A 12,573-nucleotide genomic window follows, 5' to 3' on the forward strand; every position below is an offset into this window, starting at 1 on the left:
CTTCTGACGGCTGTCCAGCAACTACCATCCCAGACGCAAGTAGTACAGGCCCTTTTCGACTTTTCCCTGAGACCAGTCTCTAAGAGCCATCCATGGACTTCTTGTCATGCACATGACATTATCACTGCCTGCCATACCCAAACAACTATATTCCTGAGAATTATAAATTTACAGCTGTTAGCAAGACAAGTTTTGAATACTACAGAGAAAACTTTCTTGACGTCAGATCCAGTCTATGAAACTACACAGACAATTCAGAATAATCTCAGACTTAAGCCTTTTACACAACTAAATGGGAAATTCATTTCATTCACTTAGTTTTCCCTTGGTGACTCTATACAAACACACAAACTCACAGGCATCTGCACATCCTGATTACAAGGCACAGTTGGCCATCATTATTATCCATTCTGATGTCCATGAAATAAACACAGATGAAGCCACTATTACTGCCATTTAAAGCAGCTGCAGTATTTATTCTGATTTTAAACATAGGGAAATCATACTGGGACAAAATGTGTCTATGCCTGTCTATGGCAGAGATTTGGCAGTATTAATACCACCCGCGTTGCATCAATTGCTGCAACTGTAGCAAAATTCCAAAGTAAGTCACCTCTCAAACTCATTCACTGCAAATAAAACATTCAGGAACTATTTAAGTTTCCTCTTAGAGGGACTGAAAAAAGGTTTGTTTTCGTATTAGTTTTCTTCCGTTTCCTGGAATGGATTCAGAGTCTGTGATGACAAAGCCACAAAACTTTTCTGAGATCACAAAATTATTTAAGTATATAAAAATATTACCAGAAACTTCCTTCATTGGTAAATAAAGGCAATATAATTCCCTAACCATACAAAATAAGCACCTGGACCTCACAGCTCCAGGAAGCTGGAGAAGTAGGGGAGAAAGGGTCTGTCACTCTGGCCACGTTTTCTACCCACATACTTATTTGGATCGCAGTGAATGTAGGTGAACCAGCATCATTTCTTGCCATGTGCTATTCAGGCTCTGCAGACAGAATGTCAACTCTGCCTTCACAAACAGGTAGTCAGGGATAGCAGAGCATGGGAACCAGCAGTGCTGCCAATGCAGAGAGTTGTAGAGAGTCTCATGAAAAGAGAAGTCACCTGTGTATGACTGGAGACCCAATGAATTTCCCAACTGTATCCTGCCTCTGCAGGTGCTTATATAACCCTCATCACTTCATTGTGGGTCTCTTTCTAATTAGACACCACCAAGGACATCACCCTAGACCCATCTGGAGATCCACTGTTAGTACCCACCCCTTTCTCTTTAAAGCTACCTTTTATGTATCTAAAGGCTAATAACCAGGTGCATAGCGCACTTCTCCTGACATGTCACCCCAGTTCCTCCCATCTCTCCTGAAATGCTTTCCAGAAGGTAGAAGAGACTCCCAGGGTCAAAGCAAAAGACTGTTTAGCCCAAGGTCCCATCTCCAGCAACGGTCAAGAACAGACATCTGAACAGCGTAAAAACAGAACAAGTACTCAGTGCTTGGGTACTCTTCCCAGCCTATGCAATCTGAGGCTTGGGGCTTGAAAAGCCAAAATTAATGTCTTTATACTGGACGAGCCCCTTGATGGACTTTTATCTCATGAATTTGTGCAATCACATTTTCCATCCGCAACACCTGGGACACGGAGTTCCACAATTTATTTCCATCTCATGTGAAGGCCCACCTTCTTCTGTCTGGTTTGAACTTGCCTCCTCAGAGATCTCCCATCTTTCCCTCTGCTCTCCCTGGAATTTCTCCAGTTGGTTCACAGCCTCCATGAGGAGTGCCCCAAATCAGGCACAGCATTCCCCAGGATACCTACTTGGAGCTGTGAAGATTACTAGAATACTTTCTCATAGCTTACAGAAAATATTTCTGTGTATACATTCGAGTACAGCATTTGCCTTCTTTTTTGAGCACCACAGTATTACTTACAAGCTTTCACCTTTTCGTACCTTTAAACCATCACCCTCCTCCCACCCACACACCCTTTTCTGCAGGACTGCTGCCTCACCTTGTTCCCCACCCAGTAAATGCACTCTCTTTTATTCCTCAACAAGAGCAGAACTATGAAGCTGCCCCAGTGAATCACACTCCATTTTTCCCCTTAATCATTTCCTGTATTGCCAAAATGAGTTCAAAATCTAATCCTTCCTCCCAGCATCCTTGCCACCCCTTCACTAATCTAATAAACGTTCTCCCCTTTTCACCCATGTCAGTCATACTGAACAATACAGTTTCAGGGCAATCCATTTCCAGTTTGAGAGTGAACCACGTAGACCTACTTTGTGAATACTATTTTCCATCCAGCCACAAACATATTTAATAAGAGTTCCATGCTGTCCCCGCTTCCCCAGCTGGCTTGTCAGAGTGCCACACCAGACTATCAAAAGCCTTACTAAAGTCAAAATATAAGAATATCCCGCTGCTTCTCCACCTACAACCCCTGCCAGACCATGGTGGAACACCATGCAGGTTTTCAATCTTCCAGAACTTCTCTCTTCACTCGTGCTCCCAAAGCTTCACCAGCACTTTTAAAATTAGTTCAATCAATTCCCTAAATACTCTACATGCAATGTTATCAGGCCTAAACATCTACTTTACCAAAGCACTCTTTAGCCTGTTCCTCCCCTTTTGTTGCCTTAATTCTTACCCTTTTCCATGGCAGTTAGTTAATCCTCTTATTGAAGACGGAACACTTACTGTCTCTCAGCATCACTGACCAATGCTCTTCTCATCACAGTGAGTAGCAAGTCACATCCTTTGCTAGCTTTCAAGCTATCAATATGATATTTAAAAATCATGCCTTATTATCCTTCACATTTTTTCCTACTCACGGTTTGGCCTTTCAAGTTTTGCCCTTTCTTACCCGTGCTACTCCTTTAAGCTCAACCTTTGTAATCTGGTGTCATTTTCAGTTTATACATGCAGTTTTCCTTTATTTTGTTGGGGCTCAGCCAGTGATAAGATCATGTTTAGTTACTTTATGTCTTACCCTTCTGCTGTGTTAGGGTAATGTGTGCTTATCACTTTAATATGAGTCCCTCAAGAGCTTTCTCCCTTTGCTTCCCTTCCTTCGGGTTTCTGATAGCATCTTACCTCCTGATTCCTGTTGTTTATTGGCGCTTTTTTTTTCCCCCCAAAATTCAGAGTCTTTATTTTTCTCTGTCCTCCCTTTCCTAAAACCTGTAAAGCCCCTCAAGTTCACAGTAGCAACAGGGAATCCCACAATGGCAGGTGAAATATTACCTCCTCTGTAAAAGTTGCCCCACTGCCACCATTTCTGCTATGACTGAATTATTTCACCCTTCTCAAGGTACCGTGAAACAGCCTGAAGCGCTCAATCTGCCACACTCTCCTTGTCTGGATATCGGTAAAGAACATGGTGACCAGAACAACCTCACATACAAACACGTAAGCCTTGAGCCGCAGGACTCTTTCCCTCAAACCTCAAAAACAGCATCCAATCAATAAGATAAAGCTCAAGTATTGGATGGCATCATTACTTCCATCTTTCTGCAAACTGCTTAATGTGCCTGTCAGCAGGATGGATTCAACAACAGGCACAGAAACCTGAGGTTTTTTCTTATATGTACTCCAGCCATATGAAAGCCCGTAAGAGAGCGCCCTCTTCTCTACTAGCTCCCTTTCCTCTGGGTCCAGCCCCAACACCTCCTTCCCCAAAACTTTTCCTTTGTTCTGCACGTGCTGACTATTTGACAACTTATTTTTCACAGAGCACAGTTACAGATATGTTTGGAGGTGGAGGTTATGCACACAAAATCATGGGACTCCTGCTCTCTTGCTGTTTAGCTTTTTAGGCATTGATGCAGAACTGGGCAGAAACGAGCTGTCCCACTAAACTGCCAGCACAATCCTTTACCCCACAGATTTTCAGCACAGATGATTTTGTGGTCACCAACGAGCCAGTCACTTTATTCTGAACTAAGGTATACAGAGGCAACTCAAGGTTAACAAAAGGGACTGGCACACTTAGGACATTCATTCCCATTTAGCTGTTCCTTTACAACTTACTGTTCCTAGTGTTTTTCACTGTTTCACATACTAACGTGGCCAGAACCATATTATTAAGTACGCAAAACATGCCTTTGGGTAAAAGCAGATTTTCCATTGTCTCTACGGATGATCACTACATGTCTGAGCTTGACAGACAGTCTCACAAACTCTGTCGTGTTTCGTAAATCCTACCTGAGTATCTACCACACTCTAGCTCAGTAACCTCTGTTAACGAGTAAGTTTACTCCTCTCTAGAAGTACAGAAAAGCAGTGCAAATCAATTAACACGTACAAGTATTTTACGGGGAACCCAAACTACGCATGCTACTGTAAACCAGATTCTTCAGTTCACAAAGTAGTTCTCACTCACCACGCCTCATATACATTATGTTGTACCTTGAATACCAAAAGGTCTAACTAAATCTTATTCTTAAGGATTAAATGCATTGGCGCAGTCGGGTAAATGACACCTCATTACACGTGAAAGCTTTTCTTAAAACTAATTTGTTTTTTCAACTTACATGCTACTTAACTCTTCCCAAAACATTCTAGCACCAACAAGGAAAACAGACTTTTCAGAAGCTCTCGCAATTAAGGTATAAGGTTTCTCATACACTAACACATACTGCAATGTCTGGGTAGCAAACCCTGTACGACAACACTTCTTGCCAATTCAAACTACATCTTTATTGATCAATGACTGGATAAATATGCATGGCAAGAGTTACCCTTCACTGTAATCACTGAAAATCAAGCCATCCATGCATAAAACTTAACTTGCCTGTCTGTTATTCGCATCTTTTTTGTTGGTGTTGACCCAGAAAACCCAACAGCTCAAATTGCACATAAGCCATTGTTATCTTCTGCAGTCATTTTCAATCAGGGTGAGGATCTCTCTCATACTGCATTTCCACAGAAAATGTGTCAAGGCTTGATACGGTGCACAGAAACAGCTTTAGTTAGTGCTTCGTGTTTTTCTGGAGTTCGCTGCAGACAATGGAAACCTATTCTCTCCTGGTGACCCACTGATTATTATTTTTTTTTGGTTATACTTGTTCACACAAAGTTTACCTGTAGCAGCAACATCCTGCTTGCAGACATTCAGTTGGTTTGTTTTCACTACATTTAATCTCATTAACTTAATTTCTGTACCAAAATATCGGTCTTAAACAATCTCCCTTGCTACAGTACCTTTGGATCCTGGAATATTGAGCAAAGCTCAAAATATCACACTTCTTTAAATGCGTGTGCATGCATACTTTCTCCCTCACTCCAAAGAATACAAACTAGACACTTATTAATAAATATATTTCTTTCCCTCTGTTGTATGAAAAGCACAATAAAGGCGTGAACCAAGCTCCACTGCTAAAGCCCTTCTCTAATGGACAATTTCCCAAAAACAATTCAGATATCAAAATTCCACTTCCAGTAACATTAAGACAATGAATGTTTTATCAACCATCAGAGGGCAAGCACTCTATATCTTATACAAAGCAAGATTTAGATTATATAAATTAAAAATAACTGCACCTCTAATTCAACAAGATCGTTTTACGGAGCTAATTCAGAAATTTACACCAGTACATGTACCATACTGAGCTGCTGCTGGAGAATCAGAGCGCATCCTTAGCTTTAAGCAACTGCAGATGCACTTTGCCAGACAGGTATGTAATAGCTCTTATGCTATTTTATTAATAAAAGCAGTGTCCTCAGCCTGCCCTCTGTCCCCAGCACCCAAATCCCAACTCTGCGCCCACCTCAGTTCCATCAGCACAAATGTCTGCACACCAAACCAGGGAACCCGTCTGCCTAAAAAAATATTCAACAAAATAAAAACTTTATTTTTCAGTCAGATCAGTTTCTCAAAGCAGTTAATCCCTTGCTTTTGCTGTCACCATGCAAGGAAAAATACAGAACATAATTGAGCCAGCTGAGGCAACAGTGCCACTGAATTTGCAGCCTAACCAAGGCAGGCAATCAGTTCCAGCTTTCTGGATATTCAGCACAGTCAACAACTTCAGCTACACCCTGCCTCTCTTAATACTTATTTTGCATAGACACATGGCAATAAAAGTCATCAAACTCATGTGCACCACAGGAACAGTAATACCACTGTATTAGCCACTCTGTGTAACCTAATGGGCCCAAGTGACAGATAAAGCAACGTTTTCTGGGCACTAATGTATGCAGCAATTATGTCATTTAAAGAAGATTTTGTGTGCCTGGAGATATGTTTGGGTTTTTTCCTTCAACTGCAACAGCTGGCCTAATAAAACCTCCCCCAGTCTTCCTTCACGTTCTTAAGACTAACACAGCTACAACAATTTTGCTACATATTTTATCTTAAGGTTGTTTTGTTCTTCAGTGAAGAATTTAAAGCTTAAGAACCTTACTCTGACAAACTACTTTCTCTCTGAGTAACTCTATTCACAACTGATCCACTCCTGTAGCACCTTCAGATACGCGCCTTCAACACTACATCCTCTGTTACAGGGCAGTTCCCTTGCTGCTGGCCCGTAACAGTTTTGCTTACGTATTTGTTCATAGAGAACAAATGACTAACAACTTAATGCTCAGATGCTTGGCACCTTTTTTTTTTCTGTTCCATTTATGAAGTAAAAAAGCATGGAAAATTCAAATATATATTTAAAAGACAGGAAAAAGATTAAAAATTAATAATAAATCTATGCACTTCAAGTAATGCAGCATAGCATTTTTCCTTTTTCCTCATTGTATCCAGTCTGATACAGTGTCATACCTGTTCCTGAACACCCACCCACCCACCATTCCCTCTGCCTTGAGGAACTCCCAGTGTCAAGCATCATTCTCTGTGCTGGGCAGACACAGACATCCACATAGTTTCATATGCCTGGAATTACCAGTTGCTTGTCTGTTTTATAATGTTGAAAAGGACAACAACAGACAGGCTGAAATTCATGCAAGGCTCACTGAACTTGATGTTAAGTAGAACGGAAAGCAGGAAATAAAAGTCAGTATCGTTAGAGGAAGAAAAGGAGAAGACAGCACCTCTTCCTCTATTTCTTCTTTGGTGGCCCCACTACCTTGACCAGAGTACTTCTTGGTTCCTCAGAAACCCCACATCCATCACTTCACTACTATCTGATTATTTTCAGAGTTTGATGTATTAACACACCCATGCAACCACTGGCTATCAAGCTCAGTTGCGCACCTGAATGCAGAGCCAGCAGAGTACAAGATTTTTCCATAAGCGACCCCTACTTCGTAAAATAAAGTTCCTATTTTAGTACCGTTTAGAAGCTGTGATATTTTGAGAGCAACAAAATATTAGGGGGGGGGAAGGCAAATCTAAATCCTTCCAGGCCAACTCCATTCTCTTACCTTTCTCAAAGACCATTTCCCTGCTCAAGATGGTCTCGTTATCTCTGATCACTTCTCCCCTTACGGTGACCTGTGCCGGGCTGTCCGGCAGCAGGGCTACCCCAACAGTCACGTTTGCTCCCGGCCTGATGTTCCAGGGAACTGCCACCAGGAACGTAGGTCTGGAAAATCGAAACGGGCAGAGGGAGAAAGGGCAGGGAGTGAAATAAAAATCGCCAAAAAAAGTAACAGCGTCCGCACAATAACGTAGGATACGTGTTGCATAGCTTTTCCGTTGCCCTCCGCTGCGGAGGCTGGAGGTGATGCTCACCCAGCGCACCCCGGCTGTGCCGGACGGGGGGCGGCAGCGCTGCTCAGTCCGGGGAGCCCCCGGGGAAGCGCCCCGCTGCCCCGCTCAGCCTCCGCGCCGGGCGGGGAGGGGATGCGCAGCCCCCCGCGTACCCGCCCGCCCCCGGCCCCCCCCGGCCCCACGTACCCGGCTTCCGCGGAGCTGCAGAGGAGGAGGACAAGGAGGAGGAGGAGGGGGACGGTGCCGAGGGACCGCGCCATGGCGCTCCGTGAGCGCTGCCCCGCAGCCCGCTGTGTCCGCCGCTATGCGCAAGGCCGGGGCTGGGACCGGGGCCGGGAGCGGGACCGGGGCCGGGCGGGAGGCGCCTTGGCAGGCGGGGGAGGGAAGGGAGAGGCCGCCGCTGCCCCAGCGCCAGGCGAGCTCCGCCGGCGGCAGCCGCATGAGCACCCGCGGGGGCGTTCCCGGGGCCGGCCCGGGGGGGGACCGGGCCGGGGGGGCAGCCAAGCAGCGAGATATACACACACACATCTACATCCAGGGGTGCGTTTCTGCTCCCCGCAGCCCGCACCCCCACACCTTCGGGCAGACGCAGCTGGGAAGCGGGTGGGATTCTCAAACGAACACAATACGCCGCAAAATTAACACCGGGAGTAACGCTTTCCGCCCGTAGCGTGGGGCAGAGCCGCGGTCTTGTTGCCGGGATCTGCCCGTTTATCGCTAAGGCTTCGCACTGCAGAGGCTCGGAGAGGCTGGGAGAGCCCGCCGAGGCGCGATGGCGCGGGGCACGGGCTCGGAGGTGAATCGGGAATGGTTCTACGTCTGAACGGGGAGAACGATGCTGGCAGGAATTCCCAGGAGCCTTCTAGATGCATAAACGTGAACTGATTGGTAATGTAGCTCTGGCTGGACTGTCCTCTGTGCCCAATATCTGTAAAATAAGGACGTAGGATCATAGAATAGTTTAGGTTGGAAGGGACCTTAAAGATCGTTTTGGTCCACCACCCCCCCCCCACACACACACACACCCCGCCATGGGCAGGGACAACTCGCACTAGATCAGGTTGCTCAAAGCCCCATCCAACCTGGCCTTGAACACCTCCAGGGATGGGGAATATGCATCTTAACCCACTTTCAGGCTCCAAAAAGTGCACTGAAGCAGTTTGGGTGAGATTCTTCTCCTATAGTATGTTCATTGTAACTGTGTAGACTAGACACATCCAACGATGATTTGATTCACCTGAATTATTTTATCCCTGCACAAGTCTAATATGTTTAGGAATTCCACACAGTTCTTGAAGTCTTGTCTCTTCAGAAGTGCTGGGCTGGCGTCCTCTGCATTCTGTTACACAGAGAAAATATAGTCAGTTATATCCCTGAATAGAAGCATCATGTTTTGTTCTTATAAAAATCAGATATGAGCAGTAAATGTACATAAAGACTGTGCTCTATCAGTATCCCACGCAGTCATGCAGTCTTTTCACATCTTTTAAATTTCCTTTTGTAAATTTTCATACCTCTGCTAATTCTTTTTGGAGTGCCAGTCTTTGTAGTGACAGGAGGGAGGGTGACACATCTCTAGACTAGGAAAGGAGGGATATTACAGCAACCACAGCTGATATCTGGGAAGTCAGTCTTGGCAGCTCCTCACCCGCAAAAGGTGCATGATGAAGCAAAGTTTGGGAGATGTTTGCTGTTGTTATTTGTAAGTCCTTAACTTGTTGCTTGTGATAAACAGGCAAGGAAGATGAACAGTCACGGCCAGTCCTTTTCTTGGAGACAGTGGGAAAAAGGGCTTACAAGTAGTGCCACATCCCAGGCACCCCGGCCTGGGATGGTAAAGCTACTCATAGTACATGTTTCTCCAGTCTCTGGCACTGAGCCCAGCTGGCACTCCACCATACCTGTCAATACTAATCAACTCTCTTAATCTCTGAAACGAGGTGGCCACATCCAGACTTCCTGTTGGGTATGGTCCATGCTAACCTCCAAACCGCACCACGAATTGTTCAAGAGAGCACTTGCTGGCCAGGGCAAAACCATGCCAAGGTCAATTTGAGGATAGAGACAATCAATTTCCAGTCCCAAGAACATTTGCTGGCACTGTTTAATTCATTAGCATGGATGTAGCCCAAAAGTCCATTAGTGAAAGTGTTTGCAAACGTCACAGATTTTGCCCAGTTGTGCAACAGTATTGTGGTCTCCCATCTTACCTTTTTTTTTTCCCTAAAGGCTTGTTATTTAAAGATACTTTTGAACATGTATTTGATCTCTTCTTCTACAAAAATACCAATAGAGAAGTCCTACAGCAGTAAGAGAAGAAATGGATTATTAATATTACAATTTAATCTGTCCTGAATAGTTTATAAACAGAAATTAATGTTAGATGCCATTCCATAACAACATGCAAGCTCCATTTCTTACAGCTATGCCCATGTACTCAGAGACAGGCTAAATCAATGGAGGATCATCCTACCACTTCGAGATCTCTGAAGCTCCAAGCCCTCTGAACATAACCCCGTCAGTCCTTTCCTAATCCAACATGGAGTTTCCTCTGCTGAAGTTATACTACCCTCTGATTTCCTCTGTCTTGTTAGAAGACACTTAAAGTCTAGGATATACAACACTGTAGGTACATGTAAAGGGTTTTGATGGTTAAACATACCATTTAGGAATCAAACGTGGTACATAAGGATTCAGTAAGTTCCCAGTTAGCAGAAAACTTAAACACGTAATAGCCCACTTCAGACCTAATTTTAAGAGTCACCTCTTACCGTCATCTGAACAAGGTCTTGCTTTTCAAAGGTGCTCCACAGCTGCTAGTTTTCATTGTAATGTAATGTAAGTTGTGATTTCTCAGAAACACCACTTCAACTCCTACATTCTTTTATCAAATGTGGTCCCAAAGGGTCCAGGGAGTAGTTATACTGTGGGATGGTTCCCGTGAGAAAGCCAGCCCCAGGAGCTCCCTCTCCCATTCTCCACTCAGCACCTCGCAGCCCCACTCTGCAGCCTGTGCCATACAGCTCTTTCTGAAGAGCGGTTTATTTCTAATGCAACTCATTTCAGTGGCTTTTGTGTTTGCAACATAGCCCCACAAGTGGCTATCAGCACAGTATGTAGATAGGAAACTGTGGAGTGTGAGCAGATACGAGGTGAAATAAAGAAATTTTAAGCCAAATTCAGCCCTATAGCCAGTGCATGCGATAACTACACCATGTATCTCAAGCATCTTCTGCCCATTCCTCTGCCCACAGAAAATAAAAATTACTCAGGAGTAATTGGAAAATGAGCATACTTTTAGCGAATTGGGCTAAGCCAACATCCTGTTCACACTCACCAAGCGTTAAACTATTTGTTCTGTTGGAGTTGACTTGTGTGTCAGGTAAGCATAATATATCACACAACCTTACTGATTACAGGACTCTTATATTCCCCTGCGCTCTGTTAATCTTCTCATTTCCATTTATGGTTGCCTACGCTAGGGTTTTGTTATACAGTTACATGTCACTGTTTAGTTTAATCTAAGTCAGACTGGCAACTCAAACAAAAACAAGCAGCACTTCAGTTTGTGCTAAACTGGCCAAATTTAACCTTAGTGGTACCTAGATTTGAAAAGCTTTTGCATACCCATTGGCTTCTGTTATAGGCCACAAAACATCCTCAGCTGAGAACTACCTGTCCACCCAGAACAGGCCTATTAAACTGCTAGGAGATGTGTGTTTAACTAAACAAAAGACCTTAGCCAGGGTACACATCATTTTCAAGACCATAGAAACAACCATTTGGCAGTGTCTCAGGCCTAAGTAGGTTTTAAATGCCTGGCTCTGACAAACACCTGAGAGACAAAAAACTGGAAGCGGGGAACTGCGCAGCAACTTATTGAGATCACTGTGTGAGGGAAATTTGTTTTGGACCTGACTTCTGCATATTAGGAATGATTTTGAAGAAGTATAACCTAGCATGAAAGGATTTAATAATCTTCAACTGCTCCAAGCCAGTGTAGCGGCTACTCTGGAGATACAATTTGGGAGGTAAAACAGGTTGTCATTGGATTCAGCATGCCAACCAGGAAAGCTAGCTGAAAAATCCCTCTCTGTTCAATCTTCGCGTTTTGGAGTTAAGCAAGCATTACCAGACTCAAGTTTTACACCCATCTGTGATATGTCACCATAAGGAAAATTCCACTTTTACCACCTTCACTGCTCCCCAGGAAGCTAATTTTGCTAATCCTTCATGGTCTTTTACAAACAGAGCCTGTAAAAGCTGCGAAAGTCATCTACAGCACTGGCTACAGTCTCAGGCAGCTAACAACTATACTGTTGTCTGTTCCTATAAAACTTAGTTTAAGTCAAGCCAGAATATATGTATCAGTATCAGCTGAAATCACACCTTTGAGTAGAAGCCTAGGCATACCCTAAGTAAAAATGTGTTTAAGTAAATACAGAGAACTGGAATGGTTCCTTAATGGTTCCGGAAAACAACTTCTGCCTTGGTAAATAAGAAGGATCACAGCACCTAGCATGCACTACTAATTGTATGGAGATTGGCTGGAAATAAACACGTGCACAGCAAGGTCTGCTTTTGCTAATATCACATGTAGAAAATAGTACTCTGGTAAGTGTGAGGACCTAAGCACTACCAGTAGTTAGGACCCCCAAGAGTTAAAATACTGGGGAAAATCTCAACTGAGTCAAAATCTCATTGACTTGAAGGGTCAATGCCCTGTCCTGCTTTTAGCATTAGACGGTGAACTTGGCTGGTCAGACATTCAGCTGGATTTAGCAGGCATTCAACCAGATTGTCGTGCAAATAAAGCATGTTTCCATGAAATGAGGCAAATTCAGGGAAATCTGAGAGCTATGTTATGTGGAAATTTGAATCAGAAGACCACTA

The 12,573-nt window shown here is 44.0% G+C and overlaps 1 protein-coding gene across 1 annotated transcript in view; it reads right to left on the reverse strand.

Moving 5' to 3' along the window:
* The window catches only part of CD109 (CD109 molecule), an 81,073-nt gene extending 73,099 nt beyond the window's left edge, over nt 1–7,974 (reverse strand). The window contains exons 1-2 of the mRNA XM_063330159.1: nt 7,867–7,974; nt 7,392–7,552 (exon numbers count right to left, since the gene is read on the reverse strand). Of these exons, the coding sequence (XP_063186229.1) occupies nt 7,392–7,552; nt 7,867–7,940 (235 nt within the window). The 5' untranslated portion in view covers nt 7,941–7,974. The remainder of the gene's footprint in view (nt 1–7,391; nt 7,553–7,866) is intronic.
* Nucleotides 7,975–12,573: the final 4,599 nt, after the last annotated feature.

The sequence above is a fragment of the Chroicocephalus ridibundus genome, chromosome 3, assembly GCF_963924245.1.
Source record: "Chroicocephalus ridibundus chromosome 3, bChrRid1.1, whole genome shotgun sequence".
Classification (NCBI taxonomy): Eukaryota; Metazoa; Chordata; class Aves; order Charadriiformes; family Laridae; genus Chroicocephalus; species Chroicocephalus ridibundus.